This window comes from Galeopterus variegatus, unplaced genomic scaffold (genome assembly GCF_000696425.1).
Source record: "Galeopterus variegatus unplaced genomic scaffold, G_variegatus-3.0.2 Scaffold608, whole genome shotgun sequence".
Taxonomy (NCBI): Eukaryota; Metazoa; Chordata; class Mammalia; order Dermoptera; family Cynocephalidae; genus Galeopterus; species Galeopterus variegatus.
Genome location: NW_007726719.1, coordinates 14772 through 41200, shown reverse-complemented (window position 1 = coordinate 41200; position 26429 = coordinate 14772). Strand labels below are relative to the sequence as shown.

At 43.0% G+C, this 26429-nt stretch overlaps 1 protein-coding gene across 1 annotated transcript in view; it reads right to left on the bottom strand.

Moving 5' to 3' along the window:
• The window catches only part of LOC103588726 (activating molecule in BECN1-regulated autophagy protein 1-like), a gene marked incomplete at its 5' end in the record, with an annotated part of 47398 nt that overhangs the window by 12640 nt on the left and 8329 nt on the right, over positions 1–26429 (bottom strand). The window contains 3 exons of the mRNA XM_008570521.1: positions 5758–5897; positions 19130–19284; positions 20104–20292. Of these exons, the coding sequence (XP_008568743.1) occupies positions 5758–5897; positions 19130–19284; positions 20104–20292 (484 nt within the window). The remainder of the gene's footprint in view (positions 1–5757; positions 5898–19129; positions 19285–20103; positions 20293–26429) is intronic.

Genomic DNA, 26429 nt, shown 5'->3' with positions numbered 1-26429 from the left:
GTTCTACTTTCTGTGGTCAGAGGGTTGACCATGAGAAGCTCATGGATTTGGTGCAAATTCCAGGCACTGTACCAAGGAACAGCATTGAAGACACCCTCCCTGGTTTCTAAAACTCTTAGCCTTTAATGCTCAATATCACTGATTTCTGCATGTAAGCTACAGAATGATCTCAACCATCTTCTTCCTCCAGGGTCTTAGTGAGGATGAATGAGTCATTGTTTGTTCTCGGTTCTTCCTGCAAACTAGACAAACACACAAAGAGATGAAGAACAGTGAGAAGGCCAATCAGGGTCAGCCTTTTCAAATGACTTCCACTTAACATCTGGCTTTCTTCAGCAGCATCTGCAAGCTATGCCCCTGGGCTTGGCTCAACGACTTCCTTGTGCTGGGACCTTCCTGGGCTTCCTGAACATACCTAGAAGCAAGCCTGGCTCCCTCAGTGGTCACAATGCTCTCTCTTTAGGACTTCTGGCTCTGATCTTCCCAACATCTAGGGAATATTCCCTTTGAGAATATTCTTCTTTCATCTATCAGTTACACGGCTGCAGAGGCTTGGACCATAAGGCTGTCTCCTTGTTAAGAAGGATGGTTTCCAAGAAGACTGCTGCTCAATCCCGCTTCTCTGCAATGTGGGAAAGAGACGGCACCTGGCTCTTGTAGGCTAGCCCAAAAGCTGTAGTCTCTGTGGCAATTTCTGCTCCCCTTTTGATTCAGAGGCGTGCCTTTCCCCTCCTTCGGCAATGACGCTTGATTATAATTATGGCTTATAGCGGTAGCTCCCTCTGAAGGGATACAGCCTTGTCAGGAGTCCCAAACTTGGCCAGCAGGCCAGATGCCCGGCTAGATGCCTCACAGCCTCAGCCTTCTCTTCTGCCATTAGTCCCTCAGTTCTGTCTTCTGAGCTGACTCTGAGAAGCAGTGCTCTTCCCAGTAACAACACCCCCCATTTGTAGGGCTTATCTATGAAGCCGGAAGTGAACATGCACCCCCTCATATCAATCTGGCACTTCACACCCACTGTGGTTACCGGCGGGGGTGCTGGCTGGGCTGGCGGTCAGCCAGAGGCACAACAGTAGCTTGGGAGGAGCATGGGTGGGGGGAGCAAAGCAAAGGAGAAAGGAGCATCTCACTGCTAGGAAATGTGGGGCGACTGGGCCATCAGCCACCATGACAGCCCCGTATAGGATCTGAAGGGCCAGTTGCTTGTCTTCTCACCTGTCCTAAGAACTTCTTCCCTTGGAAAGATGGAGTATTTTCTAAGGACTATTTCTACTGCCAAATGGGGTCTCTGTACCACCAAGAGATGCCCAAGGAGCTTATTCCCTCTGTCTTTGTGCTTGGAGAGAGTGCTGAGGCTAAGACAATGGAGGAGAAATCAAGAGCAGTACTGAGAGAGCATAAAATGTGCTGCAGCTGCCTTGGCCTGGGACGAAGGCAGACAACCACCTGTTTTGGAGGGGGGGCTGCAATCTTGGATCCTGTGCCCCTGGCAATGGGTGTTCCAGGGAGCTGCATCACCCAGGGAAAGGCAGCAAGCCTTAGACAGCTGCCTGTGAAAAAGACTAACCCTGAGCCCCTATTCCCTATTTGGTGCCCCTGGCAATGGGTGTTCCAGGGAGCTGCATCACCCAGGGAAAGGCAGCAAGCCTTAGGCAGCTGCCTGTGAAAAAGACTAACCCTGAGCCCCTATTCCCTATTTGTTCTCATTCTAGGCCGGACACCAGCCACAGACTGTTCAGAAGACGTAAATGTGCTTGCTTATCCTCTCTCACTTTCCTCTGCATCCATCTGCTTATACACCTAACATACATACACCTAAACATAATTAGACCTGAGGTCTTAAAAGAGTTACAAAATTATGTGTGGGTTCTTGTGGTATATTCTTCTGTGGAAGAGAATACATTGCTTTCATCAGAATTTTAAAGGGGGTTTTGGTTGAAAAAGGTTAAGAAACAGCTAGAGGAAAGATCTCTGGACTGGAAAGTTAAGAAGCCTAGTTCTGCCAGAACTGAGCCACCTTCAGAAGCAGTTGGAGGCCAGAGGAGAATCTAGTAGAGGAGAGACAGTGGCCATGGCTAAACAATTTAAAGCAGCAAGTAGATGTCTTCTCTGCCTGTCTTATCTTGAAAAACTCGTGAACCTAAACTGCAGATGTGTTTGCTGTCTCTGGTGCACCAGGTCCATCACACAGGAACCCAATGGGGAAGTTTTATTGTGTCCCTCATATTCTGAGGACACTTAGGAGAATGACCCCTGGCCCAATTGTCAGCTGGAGAAGATGGTTTCCAAAATAAAGGAACTGGAGCCTCAGCTGACAGCAATTCCACAGCCAAACCCAAGGATGCTAAAGTTCCAAGTGGATATGACCTTCGATGTTGACACAGCCAACAATCAACTCATCATTTCTGATGATGTGAGGTTCTGTTGTAGAAATTTCAAACAGAATCACAGAGTGTGCATGTAATCTGTGTCTTGGACTCCCCTCTCTATGCACCTCTGGCCACCATTACTGGGAGAGGGAGGTGGGGAAAAAATGGGATCTCGGTGTGTGCCAAGAATCTATTAATTGACACGGGGCAGTTCAACTGTCTTCAGAACTTGGCTTCAAGACTGTGGGTTTGAGAAATAAAAAGCACCTCTCAGCCAGCACTAAGCTTTTAAACACCCTGTGTGTGAGCCTCTGGATATGGATATTGGAAGCATTTCCTTTCATAACATTAGTGATAGATCCCATTTCTGGTGTGGAGCCACTGCACCCATTTTGTTGCTCCTGCAAATGCAAGTAACAATGATTAAAGTTTCCTGAATGTTTGTCCTGTGATCAATCTGGGCACTGCCAGATCTCCAGTTTATCCTGAACAAGGCAAATAAACCTTTGGATACAAAAACGTTTAGAAAAAAATCACTTTGTGCTCAGAGCTAAAAACTTTTCTGCTTGGTACACACATGGGACATAGTTAACAGCATAAAAATATGAACCATTTCATGAACCATGAACACAAATTAAGTGGATTATTTAGGAGAAATTATACTTCAAGTATTATGTATTGTCACAGTTGCCTTTTGGGTCTTTTTATTTTTTAATCAAACATTTAATTGTTTATTTGTAAACCAATAAATAATATTTGTATACTAAGTGTAAAAATTTAGACAATCAAGAAAGACTGCTTTAGTAATCCATAGGACATAATGAGACTCCATTTGCACAGATTTGGTTTTTTGTTTGTTTTTCTTGGCAGCTGGCCAGTGCTGGGATCTGAACCCGTGACCTTTATGTTATGTGGCTGCGCTCTAACCAACTGAGCTAAACCTACCAGCCTAATTTGCACAGATTTGAATCTTGTATAAATAGCATAGTCATTGTATACATGTAACCTGAATGTACACCATTTATAATCTCACTTATCCTACCAACTCTCCTCAGAAAGATGGATTCTACGTTCTAGTTGAAAAATTATAAATTCCAAATTAATAAACTTTTACTATATTTGAGGACCACCAAAAAAAAAAAAAATTTTTTTTTTTAAAGTCTATTCTGTCACTGATCTGTTGGGAGGCCCTTGGTGAGTCCTAACTTTCTTTCTTATATATTGTTCATAGTCTTCCTTGCCTAAAGCAAAAAACTGTACAGACATGAAGGTGACTAAGAACTGGAGAAGCTTTGAAGAACTCAGGACAAAGTCATGTCCATGTCAAACTTATGTGGTACCCTTAAATTTCTGGTCCTAAGGCTTGAGGCATTTACCAACCCAACCCAACCCCAAAAACCAGGAGAAATAGCAACACCAACACTGCCTAGTCCATGATGGGACACTGTTTGATGTGTCTAATGCTAGAGTGTCTTACTCAGGGAAGAGGCTTGAATTCCTGGTGGGTCAGAGAGTTCCCCAGGCAGCCCAAGAAGCCTTAAGCCTACTGAGAATCCGGGATGCTGAAGACGACATATGAGGAGAAAAGAGAGGCCAAAGCCAGCTTCATGTTTAGCTGAGGTGTCTGTGACTCACACCAAGGATGCAGGCTGGGGTTTCAAACATAAAAACCTTTGGGGGCTACAACAAACTGAGTGTAGAGATTCTGTATCTGTAAGAGCAGATCACGTTTGCTGGGGAGAGGGATGGGAGTACAGTTGGGACAAAGGTTAGTGGTGGCAGCCATAGACAAAACAACACTGCTGAGGAAGGCAGTCTCAGAGAAATGAAAAGGAAGACCTGTAACTATAATGTTGCTAACAACAAAATTATGGCCCACAATTTTGTGCCAGTTTTGGAAAGGATGCCTATTAGATTCCTCTTATGAATTCCTAAGAAAAAAGGAAAAGATAAGACAATCAGCCTCAAGTGCTTTGCAGAAAAGAAATATTTCAGGACAGAAGGATCCAAGGACTATGGACAGGACAGAGGGAAGGGCAGAAACTGACAGACCCAATAGTTGGGCTAACAGTGGCGGAATCGTGAAAGAGGCTGTGTTCTGGAAAGGCACAAAGAGATAGTGAAAGGCACTCTCTGGACACTCTGGAGAGAGTGAAAGATGCTCTCTGGAGCGAGCAGCTGGCAACACAAAGTAATCTCCCAGCTCCATGAGCAGCCTCACTAGGTCAGGTTTAGGCAGTAGCCTCTTTTCGGGAGGGGCTCCAACAACTCAAGATGGCATGCAAGAGTGCCCTTAGAACCAGGTTTTCTTTCTCCTGGACCACTGACCTAACTCAGCTGACAAAGACTCAATCACCAGTCACTGACCCAAATACATTCTCTAGGACATACCAGCAAGGACCCTATCAAAAGACAATGTGGACATTCCCAATAGCCATAGACCCTACTAGACTGGTCACACCATGCTCTGTGATCTGCACAACACTCTCAGAGAAGATTCTTCATCAAGTAAAGGACGGCATTAGGACTCCGTGGAGGCAGAAGTGGCATTTAGTCGGCTGGAACCCTGTGGCGTCCCACGCAGCAATCAGCCTGATCTGCAGTGAAGCACAGAACTTCACACTCCCCACCTGACTGGGTCTGGAAATTGATGACAAACCTGGCTGACTCCCAGGGTCTTGAGTGAACGGATAGCCCGCATAGACCTCCATCCTCAAAAAGCCAGAGGAAGGGGAAGGGGTGTCATCAGGACTTAAGACAGAAATATTTTGCTCCATGTCCCCTCCTACTCCCTACTTCAAGACCAGATAATAATTACTTTGATTTTTAAATTGAGCTTTTCAATCTGCCTTCACTATTATGAGCTAGATCTTCAAGCAGAAAGGAAAACCAGCAAGACACAGAGACAGGCTTTTAGAGATCAGTGGCTTGACAAATTAGGGTTTTAACAATACTCTATCTCCAGTTTTATTTCTTAAGTTAATGTCTGTGTCATTTACAAAAAACCAAGACCACCTGTTGAATTTTTCAAACAGGGTTTAAAAGGAATCTTTGGTATCTAGGCTTTTGCCTGCAGGGAAACATTACTATCACTAGGAAACCAGAAAACAAGGGAAAACAAAGAAAAATTAAATACTGCCTTAGATTCAAGAAGACATAATCACTAAACCAGTCTTTTGATGATAACTGGAATGGTCAGCTAACCCCACCAGCTCCTGCGGGAACAGGGCCGTTTAAGGAGTGGTGCTGAGAATGAGGCAGGCTCTAGCAGGATTTAGGTTTCTCATCTGAAAGACCCTACCTAGCTGGCCAGATCCATAGGTGAATGCTGATTACTCCAGTCCTCAGACCAGATGACCCCCCGGCCCCCACCCCTTAAGCCACTCACTCTGGTCGGCAGATCACCAGGTCTCCTTTGTTGGTACCATAGGCCAGGCCGAGCCCTGGCTCAGGCAGCCAACGGGCAGAGTTGATGCTGACATGTCTCCGCTGGTCAGCAGGCATGGGGTAAAGGACGTTGAAAACTCTCTGGGTTGGGGAGAAAGAGGGAAGAAAAGAATGAGAGGAGAAACAATTTGTTACCAAGTATAACAAAATCCAGGGAGAAACAAATTAACCACAAGGAGGAAAGGAGATGGTTAGGGTAGGAAAAGGATGACTCAAACTCATTGGGGCAGCAGGAAGGGATGGGACCCTCTTATTTTTGGTGAGAGCTAGGTCTCTTTCAAGAAACACTAGGGGCACACTTGATGTGCTCTTCTTAGAGCCTTTTAGCATTTCTGACTTCATTGCTTTTAAGTTATCTCCTTGGAAAGCCGCACCCAGAGCCCACCACACCAGGAAGGACTGCCCATAACTTTCCTCTGACCAGACTAACCAGGGAGAGTCAACTTTGGCTGGTAGTCCTGTTACCATGGAAATCACAGTGCTCTCACAGCAATGGGGAATTGGAGGTGATAGGGGGGCGGGAGGGGGTGAGACATCAGAGAACATTCTTAATTCATCTAATTAAAAGCAATGTTAAAACTGCTATTGTTAAGGAAACCTAAAAGAGGGGAATCTTGAACACACAGGTACACAATTTCTTTCTAGATTATATAAATCATCATTAAATAGATCACTTTCCTTTCTCAGAGAGAAAGATTCTTTTTTTTTTTTTAAAAAGATGACCAGCAAGGGGATCTTAACCCTTGACTTGGTGTTGTCAGCACCGCACTCTCCCAGGTGAGCTAACCAGCCATCCCTATATAGGGATCCAAACCCGTGGCCTTGGTGTTATCAGCACCACACTCTCCCAAGTGAGCCACGGGCCGGTCCTGAAAGATTTTCCTTTCAACAGTCTTTCCAAGCTAATATTTTCTGAGGGGCAGCTTAGCTGTATCTAAGGTTTGGGCTGAAGGTAAAAGATGGCCTCAGAGTCTTGATGGCCACTGACCTACAAGATGTTTTCACAGCAACTTTATTCAGAAACAGTGGCAAGCTAATGGAAGAATGAAAGATGTGGACTCTAGAATTAGAAAGACTTTTGAATCCTGATGCCACTGCGTAACAGCTTTCCTAAATCTCGGCTTAAAAAGAGCAAGTACATTCAAATAATAAGAGAGATAAAAAGAGATGATGTACATAAAATGTATGGAGGGCTGGCTGGTTAGCTTAGGCGGTTAGAGCACAGTGTTATAAAATGCCTGGCATGGTGCAAGCTCATAACTGGTAACTGCTGTTATTGTTGCCAGGAACCTGCATCTAGGGCTACAAAAAAGATCATTAGGGCCCATGAAAAGGAGAAGCTAAGAATCTATAAACTGTAGTTTTATTTCCTTTCTAGGTTCCCCAGTCTTTAATTTATAAAATATGAACTTCATCTGCCTTTACCTGCCCCTGGGGTTGATGGAAGGAAAAAAAGTTAGAAAACAAATGAGTGTGATTTATGAAGTAGTATTCATAAAATGAATTTAGAGTGGTACAATAATAATTATTTTTCTGAATATCCCAATGAAAGACTGAATTTAAAAAAAAGAAAGAAAAGAATAAATACTGAGCTTCAGCTAAGTAAGGGTCCACTACATTTATGCAAACCAAGTGACAAGAAACCCTGAATTTGAAAACATGTGTTCATGTGCCTTGGGTATCTGTCTGAAAGGCCTTGGACAGCCTCTACAATGGAGAAGACAGCAGGGTGTGTGCTCAGTGTACACACACGTACACACGTACACACACACACACACTCTCTCTCTCTCTCTCTCTCTCTCTCTCTCTCTCTCTCTCTCGTATGAGTAATTCGCTAGGTGTGTTGTGCTGAGAAACATGCCTGGGTAGCTAATGACATCCTTCCAGAAGGACATTGCTATGGTCCTGAGGTTAAATAGACCTTTTAAAAATAGGAAACTGACTCTGGTTTGAGATGTAAGACTGACTGCTCTGTGGTTGCTGCATTAAGAGACTCCTGTGACTCAACTCCAAATGTAAGAATTAGCCACGCTCCTTAAATCTTTAGTCTAAGGAGACTATTAAAAGAGAGTCCAATGGAGTTTATGAATTTCTAGCCTAGACATCTAGAATGTGGTTGCTTGACTGTTGGAACATCTCCTCCTTGTACATACATAGTTGGCAGGAGCCTTGAGCACATTCACGGCTACTGCTTTCCACTCAACCTCAGCGGCTTATTATCCATGCAGATGGGAATACCACTCTTCACTTTGCACCTAATCAACACTTTTCCTTTAAACTAAGGGATGGGGTGTGATGCCTCTATTCTTCCTTACAGTGTTTTTCACCTTCCTTGAAGACAGACAATATTTTCCATCCAAACTATTCGCTACATGGTTAAATGCAACTTGGCATTTAACTTTTAACGCTAAAAAGACAACGTGGTTGTGATCAGACAATTGTGGCTAGAATCACTTAGACAGACAATATTTTCCATCCAAACTATTCGCTACATGGTTAAATGCAACTTGGCATTTAACTTTTAACGCCAAAAAGACAACGTGGTTGTGATCAGACAATTGTGGCTAGAATCACTTATCTAATTTTCCTTCTCCCAAAGGTCAGATGGTGTGAGGAGGGTACACCCAGAATTAAGGAGGAATGAGGGTTAATTTCAACGGGTTGGATGAAGGCAGCCTTGGTTTTGGGCCTGTGGCAGCTCTATATGGGCCTCATAGCAGAATCTCCCCTAAAATCATGATTCATAATTGCAGGGATTGCAGAGAATGGGGTTGAAGGGCCAGAGAAAGCAGCCTTGCAAGGAGGATAATAAGGTTTTAGTAATCAGATGCTTACGGGTTGTGCTGAGTTTTTTGATGGGGGTCTCAAAGAAAAGAATAAAGTAATTCTTTTCTAGAAATGTTCCAGACCAGGAAAGAAGCAAACAAGCCTCTCATATGTAATAAAGAGGGATTAACAAGCAAATGCTATCAATTTGCTTCTTAGTTTAGGAAATTTGCTTTAGGGATGAAACCTTTAAGGGGCCAATATGACAGATGAACCCAGCTTAGGTGAGATGAGGCCACAGGGGATTGGAAAGAATTAAAGGTTCAGACCCCCAGACCTTGTTGGCCTTGCTAGCCAGTTCACAACTTCCACGGGTACAGGAGTCATGGTGGCAGCAATTTGTCCTCTGGCTCTGGCACCCCTCTCATGCCCAAGTCCTTAAACAGTGCTGAAAGGGCAGCTCTCAAGTGCCCATCTCCTTTAGTGTTTGGCTATTAGGATAAATCCTGCTTTGTGGCAGGAAGCCAGAAAATGCCACATGAAGATCAGCAGCCTCTAGGATTCCCGATAAGCGCCTGCTTGCTTATCACACTCTATGTGGGAGGGGGGAGGAGGGAGATGAGGGCAAGAGGTACAGAGGAGGATGAGAACACAGAGGGTGCAGGATGGGTAGGAATCAGATTTATAGGTCCTGAGAGGTCAACTTGTCCAATCCTCATTTCACACATGACTGAAGCTAAAGGACCCTTGAGCAATGAGAATCTGACCCATTTTGAAAAGCACCCAGAGTTGTAGTTTCCACTCCTTTCCCTGGACAGAGTTGAGCAGCTCTCAGGACACCTCACTGAGGGGAAATACCTCTATTAGTCAGCCCTAGCAATAAGAGAACACTGGGCAACAAGTTTCCCAATACTGACAGGTGGTCAGGCAGCTCCAGCTACTCCCAAACCATTTATACTCCCAAAACATTAATGGTTCCAGCCATTAGTCTTTTCAACCCAAAGACTGGGTGAGCTGTGAGTCTCCTCCCAGATTTTGCTGGAGACTGGATCTATAAACCCAAATCTCATCAGTATTCACAAGAAAGAAGAACCAAGCCACTGTGAAGGATGGCTCTGGCCTTACTTAAAGGTACTCCAAATCCATCTCAAGTGAAAGTTTCCTGAACACTAGTCAGGTGCCCTGAAGCTCTCCAAGGGATAGTAAGGACAAAGCTGCGTGGTCTGCCAAACTCTCCCCCCTCTTTTCTCTGACAAAGCAACATCTCATGAAGCCATCACACCACTTTATTAAATTGGAGGAGGATTATCAGGACCTAAGGACACTTTGCAAGGCTGGACACAAAACCCAGTTGCTGATTCGTGTTTGAAGAGTCCTGGTTTCACCTGTGTCAGCTGGAGCTATTCCCTGGTATATGACAAATGCTGACAGTACCCTCACCCTCCCCAAAGTAGATTGTTCTTGTTTCTGTTTAACATCTACGAAGGGAATTAGAATCAATATGCTAGAAGGAACAAATTCCTTGGAGTCAGTGCAGTCTCAACACGTCAACAGGGAATGAGGTCACCAAGATCGTTATGGTTCCAAGGCAGTAGGAGAAGATAATGATTCCTCCACTTCTGGGGTCCAAGATAATCGCTGGTATTGCTTACCTTTCCATCCCTCAAACACTAATAGGAAGTAGAAGCAAAAGAAAAGAGTTCCCAGATCAAAACTAAAGGGGTCTTGTGTCTTGTTCAAAGCTAGACAGGAAAAGAATGAGAGAAAGTCAGAGGAGGTCAGTGGGAAACCTTCCTCTCCACCCTTCTAAAATTCAGAGGAAAAATGTACTGCAGCCTCAACAAGATGCTTTCTTTTCTACTGCATGCCAAAAAAGCTCAGACCATAAGCCCAAGTAGCAAACTGTACTGCTCAGATCATCCCAAATAAGATGCCAAAAGAAAAAACTTTGGGGTTATTTTGTTTACATTTGGGGATCTCTGTAAAGCTGGAACCTTGCAGTGGTGGCAAGAGGTCAAGTGCAGTTGGCAGCTCTCCTTTATTTTAACCGAGACAATGGAAGCTGGTAGGAAGAAGGGGATAACTGGAAACTGAGGCTGGAAGGGCCATGGGAGAAGGTACAAGGTGGAAGCTAAGGGGGCTTTGAGGAAGAAAGGAACTGCGTGGAGGATAAATAATGGGAATTAAGGGAAGCTTTAAGCTTTTAGAGACGGTTACTAAAAGAGAACCAACTCTCTCAGAAGAGGGAAAAAAAAATCAGTGGAAAGCAGATGCTAAGAGACAGCTGACCTTTCCATTGGAAATGGATGGCTACACATCTCGTCAGGCTGAGAAATGCACCCATCCCAGAGCAGGCAGTGGGAGAGACACCACAGCCATCTTTCTTCGATTTGAGCTGTTGATCTGCTTAGATTCATGAATTATTAGTTTCTTCATCTCGAAGAAAATTTGTTTTCTACAAGTTTTAATTTCTTTCACTGTCTCCAAGCCTTCCTTATATTCATCCTACTTTGGGGTTTAGAATTCCAAAGAATGTTAATGCAATTTTTAAAGTGGTTATTTTAAAACAAGAATCAGAATACAAAGTAACCTAATTCCCCCCTTTCATTCGGTTGAAGCAGGAACAAATCTGTCTAGATCACACTTGTCCAAACCAAAGCTCTCCCAGCAGAAAAGAAGAGCAAATAGCTTCTTTTATTAACTTGTTGGAATTTGTTGTCCTTTGTTGCTATTGACAATGTGCTGCCTTAAAGTCATTTCTAGCCAACCTCCTGTGATTTGTTGAAACCTGTAAACGCTGTCTTACCCATTTTTTCCCCAAAGAGATCCAAGGACATTCAGAAGACAAGCATTTTATTTTACAATGGCCTGATGCTTTCCAAAGACCATCTCTGGCCATTAGGATCAAAGCACAGAGATTACTTCAGCTGAGGGATCTTCTTCTGTGCTAAATGAAATACTGAGGCACTCACTGCTCCTGGAACTCCCAGAAATTAAAATAATTACTTCCTCCTGTTCCCAAATTTCTGAGCATAACACAAGTTCTTCAACTTCTTCGGCTTTCTAAATCTCAAAGGAAATGGCCTGAGTAGTTATAAGAGAGTCTTCCTATATATAAGAAGTCTTCAAAAAGTTCATGGAATGTTGTAACACCAAGGTCAAGCCGCCCCAAAACAAACAACAAAAGTTCATGGAAAGATATGCATTATCTTTTAATTCTATTTTCCCATAAACTTTCTGAAATACCCTCGTATTTTGCTTGACCCATATGTTTTTAGAAGAAAGTAATTATCTGTTTAGGACAGGGGTTACATTAAATACTTTCAGCTTTTTACAAATGTAAGAATTCGTTTTCCTACCAATTCCTGAAAAAACAATGTTTTGCCTTTTACTTTTGAAACTAGGTACTGGGAGCCTCTCACCATGTCTCAGGGTTGGGACCAGAAGCCTGAGAAACTCACTGATATTGGGTAGAATTGTGGAAATGGGTAAGACATCCCCTATTTTCAGAAGGATTAGCTCACTTATACCTCTGTTCAATTACAGTGTATTGAGTAATGTGCTCGGCACATTGGTGATGGTGGCGGCAAGCAGGGTGTATGTGCACATACCTACAGGGAAGCACACGGCCCACAAGACTTCAAAGTAATACACATTCATAAAACAAATGCTCAGTTCTCCTCTGTGCCAAGCACAGTGAAGGCTGGGGGAACAGCAGTGAAAAGACCAGTCAGGAATCTAGGCATTTAATAGGGAAGCAGCATGAGAGCAGGGAACAGGTCTTTTTTTTTTTTTTTTTTTTGTGTGTGTGACTGGCCAGTATGAGGATCCAAACCCTCTGACCTTGGTGTTATGAAACTTATAAAACTATGCTCTAAACAATGGAGCCAACTGGCCAGCTGTTCAGGTCCATTTTGTTCATTGCTGCATTCATTTTTTTTTTTTTTTTTTTTTTTTGTGACTGGCCAGTATGAGGATCCAAACCCTCTGACCTTGGTGTTATGAAACTTATAAAACTATGCTCTAAACAATGGAGCCAACTGGCCAGCTGTTCAGGTCCATTTTGTTCATTGCTGCATTCACAGGCCAATGGTAGGGGCTCAATAAAATTTTCTCCAGTGAAAAAAATAAAATGTAGGAGGCCAAAGAAGAAAGAAATTGTCAGAGTTGGATGAATCTGTCATGGAAAAATTCACCTAAACTAATGGCTTTGACTGCAGTTCTAATGTTATTTTTAATGTTTTATCTTGCCCCCTCCCTTCTCTGACAAATTGCATCAGAGACACCTCTGACTTCTCCCGTACCACGTCCCCCTTTCTTACAATGTTCTGAAGAAAGGAACTTTTTTTGAGGATAAATGCTTTGTACCACATCTCAGAAGTCAACTTTAAGATAATTGCAGCGGAAGCAGCTTTTAATCGACTGACAGGCAGCTTTAAGGAAATTAATGAGGACAAAATCTTAGGAAGGAGTAAATCATTTCTGACAACAAAGCCGTCTCTCTTTTATCCCAATCTCCCCTTGAAGAAATAGTACCCTTCCAAGATACAAAAATAAAATATCTTTATTTTTGGTATGTGCCACCCCCAAGGCCAGAAAAGACTGAGAAGAGACTCAGTTCCTTTAGATTTCTGGAGACTACTCTGGATTGAACTACAGTTCTGGGTCACTTTTGAAACTCAAAACTTTAGAACCTAGGAAAGTACAGATGATTAGGGTTTTATCACAGGCTCAATTCAAGGGCACGGAGGGAGGCAGTCATAGTGAAGATTACATAGTGAAGAACAAAGCTAGGACAGGTCCAAGAGAGTTACAACTGTGGTTCTGACCAAGTTGAGCACTCTGGATGCCAGGCCTTTCCTACGGCTCATTTTAATGAACTTATAATAATAATGATCACCTATCACTTGGCTCTGTGACGATGGCTGTGAAATGGTATAAAAGAAAGCAAGCCAACTAATGTTTCTTTATAGCCAAGGTAACACTAAGATAACCATTAATGGGTTTCATATCAGACATCTCCCATCCAAGGACAGCAATGAGTTGAATGTTGAGAAAAGGAACTGAAGAAATGTCCTTCAGATAAGGAAGGACCTGGAGAAAAAGAGATATTGCTGCTCACTCTTTAAGCCATCTCTGTATTCTAGCACATGGGCAAATAGGCATGAGCTTCCAGGTAGGAATTTTAATCAGAATTGGAAAAAGGCCTCACAGCATTAGTCCTTAAGTTCCTCAAGGTACCATCTCTAGGATGCTAGCATTATCCTGAAAAGCACGGGGCAAGAGGTTTTCATCAGTTTATCAACTGCCTGGAAATATCTGAAAGATGTGGTTAATAGGAGCCCATGGAAATAAACCAGACGATGTTTCAGAGACAGTAAGAGGGTGAGAACAAAAAGAGAGAGGATAAAGCTATATTGATACCCGACATCTAACTGGAATCCCCACACAGTCAGTGGTTGATTCTCAACCTTAATTTAGTGTGCAGAGTCACTTGGAAGGCTTGTTAAAACATGCATGGCTGGGCCCCAACCCCAGAGTTTCTGATTCAGCAGGTCTGAAGCAAGGCTAAGAATAAGCATTTCTAATATGTTCCCTAGTAATGCTAATGTGGTCCCCAGGGACTACACATTGAGAACTAAAGCTCAGCCAGCTTTAGATGGGTTGTGGGTCTGTAAAAAATGGCAACATATCTGCTTTCCTTCTCTGCTGCCTAAGACCTGTTGAGTATGGAGGGGATGTGCACTGCTGGAGCTCTAGAGGGAGGTGTATACAGGACAGCCCACCACTGAACAGCAGAACTCTTAGGGTCAAGAAGGGAAGAGAGTGGAAGGGAAAGAGAAAAGGGGAGAGGAAGAAGGAGAGAGAGAGATGTTCTCTTTCTAACACATCCTCTAAACTATCGATCTGTCTGGGTAACACTCAACCCTTGAATACAGTTTTACCACATAGCCACAAAGAAAAAGCTTTCAATAAAATTGGCCCTTTACATATTTGAGGCTTTGCCTTAGAGTATACTGCTGTTCCACAGAAAAAGGGGAGCTAAACTGCTTTCTGTCCTAGAGCTTCTTCCCCCATCCAAGTCAAATGAAGCTGTTCTTGTCCATTACTTCTGTCAATAAAATGACCAGAGAGAAAAGCAAACCAGCACCAGAGAGACTCAAGTTCCTAGTGCCTCTAGGATCTGCAGGATTATGCAGTGAGGATCCTTTTCAGTTCTTACTAAACTACTTATATGTCTACAATCTCCACCTGTATGGATGGGTGGGGGGAGGTGTCTATGTGTGCATCTGGGAGAAAGAGTATACACATGGTAATTCCTGTGCTGAAAGCACTGCTCCTATTCTTGCTTTCTAGCTCAAAATGCCCTAGCATCACCCCTATGTCCCTGAATCCCACTGCCCCAGTTGCTGATTTTTGCACCAATTCCTAGGTAACAGGACACACTTACTGTGATACAAACTGGAAGAACAGTTTGGTATATGACTTTCTGGTTTTATTAGTAATTTTGTATTTTTGTTATTATGCTCTCACTTGGTTACAACCAAAGTCATTATAATATGCAAGTTGCCACTATTTTAGAAAATTAATTGCAGTTTTCTGTTACAATATTGTGCCTCGTTCCAATTAGAAAATGAAAGCCAAGAGGGAACACAGGCGGTTTAGTGTTTTGAGAATTCAGTACAACTTTAGCCCAGCAGTCTCTAAAAGCCTAACTTAAAAACAAAACAAATTAACAAAAAGTCCTTGCCGGCTCAAGTGAAAGGGAGTCAGACAGAAAATAAGACTCTGAGTTACAGAGAGCAGCATATCCAGTTTGCAGGCATCTCAAGTGGACAGAGGGAAGGGAGAGATGAAACGTACGTCCAGTCTTATTTTTCCTAATTTGCCAATCATAAAATTGGGAGGACTAAGGCTGGCCTTAGTAATCAAAGAAGGGAAAAATCAAAAGGACCTTAGATTCTAGAAATAAGTACAAAAATTAAAATGACTCAACGTGGGGAAGAAAAGACTCCTGCACATATAGACTTCAAGGGAGAAACCTGGAAAACAGCAACAGCTGAGAAAAAATGGAAGGTGAAGTGCAGACAGCCAAAAGCTGTTTGGTAGGAAACAGAAAACACCATCACTGTGCCTGCAATAAAATTAGCAAAGGATTGGGCCGGCTCCGTGGCGCACTCGGGAGAGTGCAGCGCTGGGAGCGCAGCAACGCTCCCGCTGCGGGTTCAGATCCTATATAGGACTGGCCGGTGCGCTCACTGGCTGAGCGTGGTGCGGGCGACACCAAGCCAAGGGTTGCAATTCCCTTACCAGTCACGAAAAAAGACAAAAAAAAAATTAGCAAAGGATCAAAGCACCACACATAAAACCACCATGGCAAGTAAACCTGAGACCCAGTCACTGCCTTGTTGAGGCTGAGGGCAGTAACCTAAAATAAAGGAAAGTAGATATTAAGAACAGCAGTTCTCAAACTCAAGTATCAGAATCATCTGGAAAGCTCGTTTTAACAACATAGTTACTGGGTCCCTTCAGCACCCATTCTTATTCTGACTTTAGGTCTGAAGTGGACCTGTATTTTAACCAGAACCCCGTGTAGTTCTAAGGCAGGTTGTACAAGGACCACAATTTGAGAAGCACTGATCCAGAGGTCTGAAGAACTCCTTAGAATAAGTGTGCCAAGGCTAATAGCAATTAGCAATTCATTTTCAGAAAAGTTTTCACATGGGATTGCATAAGAGATCATCTCTTGGGGAGAGATGCCACTTTGTGAGAATTTAAAATAAATCAGTGCTCTGGAGGATGGTCTCCTGGGAATGCCTGTTGGCCCAACAAGTTCACCTCTCTGAACATTACCACAGTGATTTCCAAGAGGTAACACCAAAGAGAAGGAGAATTCTGGGTAGAGAAGCATCAGGACAAGCCCATTATCCACAAAAGCATTCCTTCAAGGCCAAAACTTGACATTATAGATGGAGACACCCACCTATGCAAAGAGGGAGATGCTCTACTGTCCCATTAAACCCTCATTCCCTGTTCTCAGACAGAAATTCACTTCTTGCCTTAAATGGTACAGCACACCTATCCAAAAAAGCTGGTGTCTTCCCTTCCAATGACTGAATTCAGGCACATTTGCTGAGAGTTTTGGTACGTTTGGATGTAAGAGGCAACCAAGACCTGGAAAACCAGAAACCTTTCTGTAGTATGGGGGTTTAAAGGCAGACTGAGTGGACACTAGGCTGAGCAAAATCTTGTTGAGATGCCTTGATTCTGTCTCTTGGGTGAGAGAAACACTTCCCAAATGGGAATTTTCTAGATATTTCAGCTCCCTCTACTAGTGGCAGATGGTACCTATTAAGAATCAAAAAAGCCTCATTGGGAGGCCTCAGAAATAGCTCTTGTCATGAGGCATGCAGCAGTTGGCGCGATGCCTTGAGCCCCTTAGCAGGACAGCAACGGACTAATTGGATTACCACATCTCCCCAGCAGAATTCTCCAACTGCAGTCCCTGAGCTGCCAGCCCCATGTGTGACAACAGATCCTAGCATCTTGGCTTCCACTTTGTAGCTGTCTGCCTTTAGCCAGATGTTTCTGGCTACTTATGGAAAAGAGGAACCTTGCTAGGATGGAGGACTGGCAGCTGTGCCCAGGAGTTGGGCAAGAGCTCTGGCTTCTGGAAGAGGCTAGAGATATCCATTAGCATTACTGAAATCAAATCCTGTCTCTTAATGATTATAAACAATTATTCCACAATTAAGCAGGAAGGGTTAGAAGAACAGCTGTTGGGACCAAGATTTTAGGTGGTGAAAAGCAGACATCAGGTACTTATACCATCCAAGTCTGCTTACGATAAGCAAAAGAAAAATATTTAAACTAAAACTCAATTTCCATCCTCAAATATCTAGATAAGAAAATAGGCTTGATGAACTTCCCACAGTCTTTTCCTGTTCACCCAGTGTCAAATATTTCCAGAGTCATATGGAATTCAAGAATCAGAACTTTCCTGTCACCGTGATGTCAAGAGCAAAGAATGCCTTGTTTCTGCCCCATCAGAGGCTGGTGGGACATGATGTCACCCATCATTGGTTCTGCTAGTTATCACCTAGAAGTGATAAGGAGGATACTTTTCATAAAATTCTCTTTCGTTCATTCAGTTTTTACTAAATTCAGGTTCCCTATTAGGTACTTGGACCTTATAAAGATAAAATAGATGTGGTCTTTGCTCTCAAGGAGCTCACAGTTCAGGAGAGGAGAACGGCCTGAGAACAAACAAGTGCAGTTTGGTGTGACAAATATTAATACAAGAGTGTGTTGTAGGTACAGCGGTGGCACAAGGAGGGAATGATTAATTATGTTAAGGAAGGTGCCACAGAAAGGGAAGAGCTTTCATGCAGTTGGAGATGCTGACAGGAGGGCATTCCTGATAAAGGTACCCTGGTAAGAAGGTGCATTATCAAATTCAAAGAGCTTGGAAAGTGGTTCAGTATAGCAGGATAGAGGATATCTGTAGGAGACAGGAGGAAGAGAAGGCTGAAGAAGGAAGGACCACACCCAGCCACCCACTTTCCATCACTTGGTATATATTGGGTCCTACCCTCTAGTTTTTTCTTTAAAACAAATGCTTCCCATTCCAGGCAGCATTCAACAAGTATCTACATGCGTAGCACTAAATGAGGGACCCTGGAGGATATGCCCCTAAGGAACTTACACTGAACCTAATTGGGTGGATTAAACATATATACTATATAACTCAAGAAAATATACCAACAAGTGCATCACACTGTAAGTGGCACAGAATACACAAAGTACTAAGGGAATTCACAGGTTCTTAGCTTGAGACAGAACTTAAATACTATCTAATTATAGAACTGTTCAAATGCTCGACTCCCCTTGCCAAAAACGTGGCCAAATGAGCCCTCATGGGATGTGGGAAACTCAATCAGGCACACTATTCTGGTTGAGTGCAAAAAGCCACTACCCATATAATGTCCAGAAGGCTTTTCTGGCAGTACAAGAGAGGTGTACCTCTGATAAGAGAGGATCCTAAACAGGACCTTTTCTCCACTGCTGAAAATGGATGGGACAACTCAGAGCACAGCAGTGGCCTACAGTCCTCATCTTCCATCATGACTATAACCCACAAAAGACAACATTTCATGGTATACTATTACTTTTCATAGCTTGCTTCCTCAAAAAAAAAAAAAGTTTTAATAAAAATAGATATTTCATTGCATCCTTGATGTATCCCCAGACTAAAAGTTTCATATTGAGGTAAGGAAGTATTCAATTTATTCTTTACCTGAAGATATTTTCAGGCCTCTGGGGAACTCAGTTCATAATCCAGAGTGTGAGAAAGTCCCTGCCTTTTAATAGTCCAGAGCTTGCAAAAGTAAGCCTGCTAGTCATGGATAGGTGGACTGGAGCCCTTTCTCATTCCTTGTGACTAGGATAGCTCTGGTCCTGACTGGGAGGTCACACTATTATCCTTCATTGTCCTGCCAAGCCTAGGAGAGCTGCCATATAGTAGGGGCACAAGCAATGGCACTCACCCTCATGGAGGTCTCGCCACCATGGGCCTGTTGCAGCCTGAAGACCTGGGCCACCATGTGCTCTGTGGAGGGGTGCAGCAGGATCCTTCGTGAAGCCAAGCCCACCATTACATATCGGCCCATTGGGGACAGGCTCACTGAAATGGCATTGGGACCTGAAGGCCAAGAGAACAGAGAGACATTTCCCAGAGTTCTTGCCAAGAAGACAACTTTCACTCAGTCTTTTCTCCAATCTTCATATTTGTTTGGTCATCCTGGGGGGTTATCTCATAGGATTGTAGTGAAGAGTATAATGAGAAGGCATGTATACGTTGAGTAGTGTGTTCAACATACAGAAAGTACTTAATAAATGTTAACCATTGTTATTATATAACCACCTTTTTAAAAAATTGGTATCACTGTAAATACCATTTTGAAATCTATTTTTTTCACTTAATACATTTTGAACATTTTTCCATCATTAAATATTCTTCTGAAAGAGCATTTTAAAGGCCAATTGAATTCTATCCTACCACTGCACCATTTATTTAAGCAACTCTTTAACTTGTAAAGCAACAAAAACACTGCTGTGAACATACCTGTATGTAAATCTTTGTATAGTTTTCTGGGATTGCTGGATCAAAGAGCACACAGATTTTGTGGGGGCTTTTAATGTAAAATGCCCAACTGTCTAACGTTGTATGTGTGTATTCAGTTTCCCAAGCCATGACTAAAAGGCTCCTCCTTTATTCCTGGCCATCATAACAGGAGCATGCCAGTGATGTTACTGTAGCAAGACGGACTCTTATTCTGAGATTCTTCTGCAATGCTACTGGCCAGGACTTCTGCAAAGCAATCTTTCTCTGGCCTGTGCCCCAGTGAAGGCAGGGGGCAGTATGTGACCATTACTCCCACCCAAGCCACGCCTCATGTAGGAATGCCCATGCCAAGGCACCAGCATCCCTCTGTCATTAGGGTGGCTTCCTATCCCTTACCAAATCGCTTGGTGTAGAGCATCTCGCCCAGGTTATGGGGGGCCAGGGAGTACACTGCCAGGATGCCTTCATCGGGAAAGCCCCTCTGGCTGCTAGGGATGAAAGCTGCCAGGAGCTGGCCATCTGCAGAAATGTCACAGCTGGCATCATTGTAGATCTTGCAATTCTGCACCAGCACATTCACGGAGGCTGTATCAGACAAAGAAAGAAAAGAGGTTAAGAAAGAATGGAGTTGATGCTGTGAAAAAATTCTGGGGCCAAGACATTTTGGGGCCTTCCTAGGGGCCTGAATAGAAGCCTTGTCATTCAAACTAAAATGCATGGAACAAGAAACAAAAGAGGCAGAAAGATATACCTTTTCACTTTAATAGAAAACTAGGAGAGTCAACACCACCACAACCACCTGCTGAGTCTTAGTTCACACTTAGGAAACATCATTCGAGGGATTAGATAAGGAAAAAGTTAATTATTTTATTTTTTTACTGAGTCTTAGTTCACACTTAGGAAACATCATTCGAGGGATTAGATAAGGAAAAAGTTAATTTTTTTATTTTTTTATTTTTTTAAAAGATGACCGGTAAGGGGATCTCAACCCCTGGCTTGGCGTTGTCAGCACCACGCTCAGCCAGTGAGCGAACCGGCCATCCCTATATGGGATCCGAACCCGTGGCCTTGGTGTTATCAGCCCCGCACTCTCCCGAGTGAGCCACGGGCCGGCCCAAGGAAAAAGTTATTAACAATTGTTCCTGGAAAGAGACTCAACAGCTGTTATAGTCCAAAAGATCAAAACTAAAATGAGTGAAAATGTAAACCCGCTGATTCCAAGAAAAAGGCAATACAAGTAGAGCTTTCTTGGGGTGGGGATCCTACTCAATCCCTGCTATGTGACCTTAGAAAAGGAAGACATTTCACAAATTCGTGTCTTTCTCGTTTAAGAGAAAGAGAACTGGAACATTTAGAGACTTTAGTCTTCTGGACAGCTTCTTGCTAATACTAATTCCTAATTCCACAAAAAAAGGACCAAAAGAGACAAAGCCCAGCCCTGGTTAGATGGCTGCAGCTCTTTTCATTTCTTACTATGCTCTATGCCTTCTCCATATCATAAGCCAGTGTCCACGAGCAGTCCCAGTCTCCTAGTCTGCACTCAGCAGTTACTGAGAATAAAGCACAAGGTCATCCAGGCAACAGACTCAGCCTGCTGAGGTAGCAGGATTGGGATTGGGGTGGTGGGGGAAGGATGTGGAGGAATGTCTGCAGGTGAGGAGAATCCATCCACATGATGGGACTAAGGAGACTTCAGCCAGCACTGGGACTGAGTCTGGCATGCCTTGTTTTAGTTTTCATTTGAATCCCTCTCCAAGTCCCACTATGTGACTCCTTACCAGGAGGAAGTGGCTTACCCTTGATGCAAGCCTAGAACAAGAGTGACCACATCACGGGCACAGGCAGTTTGTTCCCTTCCCATGTGTGTTGTTAGTGAAGCTGTGCAGAGATGACAGAATAGATCAAAAAAGACATCAGAACACACTGATTAGGCCATTGTGCCAACTTTTGGGGGCTGACACCTACAACATCATTACACATAATACTGAGGAGGGACCACAAGGATGGTTCTGTTTGCTAACTAATAAAATAATGACATCCAAATACTCATTGCTATCACCATTAAGCCTCTGTACTGCTCAGCTCCCAACCCACCATCTGCTCTAGGCTGTATGGCTAGATTTATCTAGTTAGCACTGGGACCGTCTGCTCCTTACTCAGGGTCCCAAGTCCCTTGCCAAAAAAATGACAATCTCCCCCTTCTTCTCTGATTGACACATGATTCCTGTTGGGGATATAGAACAAAAGGAACTGGGGGAAGCTTCAGGAGTGAGTCCATCTTGGTTTTCTAATTTTGAGGTTGGAACAACCCTCAGAAAGATAAAAAGAAACTAGCAATTAGACTCTAACCACCAAAGGCAGGGAAAGACAATAAAGAAAGCATAAATATTAGTAGGACATGAAATAAATAGGGAAGGAGATAGGACCTTATGGATTTTAAGACAGCTTTGCATGGTTACCATTTTACCCACATTTAATGTCTCAAACATGCATGGTGGGTATTTTATCAAAGTAGGATTTTCTATCTTGCTGTTACATAGATCCTGGTCATGTGCATTAATATGTATTTTGGTTAAACACACAGAAGCCTACAATGACCCTGAAAACTCACCACCAACATAAAAAAAGCATTTCACCATTTATTGGGATGAGGGGTAGGGAGGAGAGCACAAGTAAGCTTTTCCTTCCTCTGGAAAGCTTGGCTCTAAGCCATTGAAAAACTGGGCATATAGACAAAAACCATTTTGTCAGCCTCAAATCCAGGCTACTGTGTTTGTGTTTGTATTATATTATGATTCCAAGTCAATGGCCATCTCCCAAATTTTGCCCCCTTCCCCGGCTCCAATTTCATAACTGCTCCCTGTTACTTCAATGAGCTCAGAGATATGCAAATGACAAATGAAAAAAGAATGCTGAAAATTATAACAGCTTCTCCAGCAGCATATTCAGTTTCTGAAATTTTGCAGCTAGTGATCTAGGGCTTCACTTCTACCCTAATGAAGGGGATGTGGTAGGCACAGAGTGATCTGGTAGCTTCATTTCAGCGAGCACTGGGTAGTGTGTTTACAATTTCATTTTTATTTCAAAGCTCCAACTACTAACTTACATTTGCTGCTTGTCGTCTTTTAATTTCCCACGCGGAAGTGGAAATGTTCAGTTACAAAGGTGAGTGATCACTGCTTCAATTGACTTGTGCAGCTTCCTCTCATAAGGCTGAAATTTTGATGAGTTAATTTATACAGGGAGAGATTTCTTAGATCTCTATTACTTGTTTGCTTGGGCCATAGGAAAATAACGTACTAATGCCGAAGGACAACTCATCCTTTTTGGATTAAATGATAGTATAGCAGGTAGAGAGGAAAAGGTCAGGTAGAGCCTAAGACACTGACAGCTTACAATCCACTAGAAATCTTTGTTGTGCTCCATACCTTGCATACTACAGCAGTTCACAAATTTTAGCCAAATTGTATCAGGATCTCCTGGAAGGCTTATTAAAAACACAGACTGCTCAGGCAGGGCCTGAGAATTTGCATTTCTAATGAATTCCCAGGTGTCTCTGATGCTGCTAAACTGGCACCACACTTACCAAACAGTTCTTGATCCCTGAGCTGTAGCTCTAGCAAACAGGCTTTCACTTAAAGGCAAACATATTGGAAAGGATGATGGGGCAGTTAAGTTGGTCAGCTAAGAATGAAAATAAAGGTTAGGAAAGAAAGGATCTTCAAATCAAAACTGCTTAAGAGTTTCAGGAAGCAGCTCCAGGGGGAGAAAAAATGATGTAGGAGACAGCAGGAATCCATGTTCTGGACTCTGCAATGTAATCTTCTCCCAATTAGAAATGATTTCCAAGTGAAAATGCCCTAGCAGGGAATGGGAGGGGTTAGAAATACTGATGCCTGAAGGAGCAGATGGCTCTGCCTTCCTATCAGCTCCATAAATTATAAACAAACACCTTGTACAAAGATCAATTTGTAGCCTGTTGCTGGCTGGCCAGATGAGGCCATGGGAGCTATTAGCAGTTGCAGTGCTTCTGCAAATGCATTAGATACCAATTTGGAAAACCCAAGGGGGTTTAAATCAGCAGGAAATTTTCCTCTTGGCTATCTCTGAGCCCCTCAGATTTCAGAATAAGACCTGCACAGAGATCCAGATGACACTATAAGCACTCCCTAAAGGCAGTCACTGCATCTCCTGTGGTACCATCTGCCCCATACCACTCATCCTCTGGGTTTCTTAAGGACTGTGCTGGTAGAATACCTTAGTGACCAATTCCATTTACCCAGTAAGAGTTTATTCTTAAAAATCACAGTGAATCATATAACACCAAGGTCAAGGGTTCAGATCTCTGTACTGGCCAGCAGCCCATCCCTATCCCCCCCCCCCAAAAAAAAATCACAATGAATCTAATGTGCTACTTTTTTCATGAAAGCAGTTACAAAATTATCTACACAAGGCTGGCCAGTGAGCTCAGTTGGTTAGAGAACAGTGTTATAACACCAAGGTCAAGGGATTGGATCCCATGGGCCGGCCCGGTGGCTCACTTGGGAGAGTGCGGTGCTGATAACACCAAGGCCCCGGGTTCGGATCCCATATAGGGATGGCCGGTTCGCTCACTGGCTGAGCGTGGTGCTGACAACACCAAATCAAGGGTTAAGATCCCCTTACCGGTCATCTTTTTTTTTAAAAAAAAAAAAAAAGGGGATTGGATCCCTGTACTGGCCAGACGTACCCCACCCCCAAATTATCTGCATATATGAAGCCTATTCACAAACTTTTAAACTCTTCACGATAATCATAATACATAAATACATAAATCCTGCATCCAAAGTGAGAGAAGCAGGTGACAAGAATCTTTACCCTAATTCCAGAAAAGGGTTAAATGCAATTCAGATAAGTTAGATAATCAGCAATTTGGTGGCTGCTGAACCCGAGTAAAACTGAGGATTAGCTGCTCCTAAGCACAGGTTGTTCCAAAGCCAAAGGTTACTCTCCACTGGGAAGCAGGTGACTTTCAGAAATGAGTCTTACAGCAAAACAGATTCCCAACTTACTCTACTCACAACTGAATCTACCAAGAGTGAAGATCAAAACTGTAACTAGACTTTATTTGGACCAATAAAGAAACACATTGGCTATTATCAGATACATGTGTTCTAAATTCTTCCTAGATGATTCAGGTTTTTCCTAAGGTTAAAACACCAAGAAAAATAGAGCACTTTAATTTTACTTATTTATTTTTTTTGTGGCTGGCTGATACAGGAATCCAAACCCTTGACCTTGGTGTTACAAGGTTGTGCATTGAGCACTTTTAAAAAGCAGTTGTTTTTTTTTTGTGTGTGTGTGTGTGTTTTTTAAAGATGACCAGTATGGGGATCGTAACCCTTGACTTGGTGTTGTTAGCACCACGCTCTCCCAAGTGAGCTAACCAGTCATCTCTATATAGGGATCTGAACCCATGGCCTTGGTGTTATCAGCACCACACTCTCCCAAGTGAGCCATGGGTCAGCCCTTAAAAAGCAGAATTCTAATAACACAAATGATTTAAATGGGGGAGAAGAGTGAGCCAAAACTAAATGAGTCAATCTGGTTACACATGATGCTCTCTGATCAGCTCAGGCTTTACAAGAGCCACGTTCAAAAGATGGAAGAAGGAACACAGGACTAACATCAAATCTAAAGGAGAAAGACAGGAAGCTGTAGTCTGTATGCCTTCAGGCTTGAAAAAAAATGTTAAGAACCAAAAAGGCCTTATAAACTATGCTAGCAACATATTCAATGCCTGTATTCTGAAATTTTTTGTTTTTGCTTTTTTACAAAGGAAAATGATCTTAAACTGGATAGAAAAAACATGCTTAAGAAGGATTAGAAGACCATAACCGTTGAGGCAACAGGTTAAGGGAGCAACTAGCTCATTTAAATGAAAACCATTTTCCAGAGATGGAAAATTCATATCTCAGAGTACTGAAAGTGGCAGCAAGTCACTTCAGAATTATGGCCACACTCTGAAAGAATCGTGACACAATTTCTAAGAAAAAGACGTAGTAAAATAGCTAACACTTACTGATCACTTACTATATAGTAAGTGCAAGGTATTGTTCAGAGTGCTTGACATGTATTAACTCATTTAATTCTCATTAACAATCTTATGAGGTTCATGGTATTAACAATCCTCATTTTTATAGACAAGGAAACTAAGGCGTAGAGATATTAAGTGACCAAGGTAACACTGCTTGCTAGAAGGTGGCTGGGCTGAGATTTGAACCTGGACAGTGTAGCTCAAGAGTTCATGTACTTAACTAGTTTCATTTGACAGAGAAAGTTATCAAAGAACTCCTCTCCCTATGTTTGCAGGAAGGAAAAAAAAGCAACAGGCCCAGACCTTTAAAGTACAAAAAGTGTAAGTAATTCCGATACCGTTCCAGTTACTATGTAAACTGTTCCAGAGAAAGAAAAGAAAACCTTCCAAATTACTTATAACACAAGCGCAACATTGACATCAAACCCACAGATCCTTTTATTATAAAAAAGAAAATCACAGATCCATCCCACTTATGGATATATCAATGAAAAAAATTCTGGGCCGGCCCAGTGGCGCACTCGGTAGAGTGCGGCGGCGCTCCTGCCGAGGGTTCGGATCCCCATATAGAGACTGGTCCGCTCACTGGTTGAGCGCGGTGCGGGCGCGACACTGAGGGTTGCAATCCCGTTGCCGGTCGCAGTAC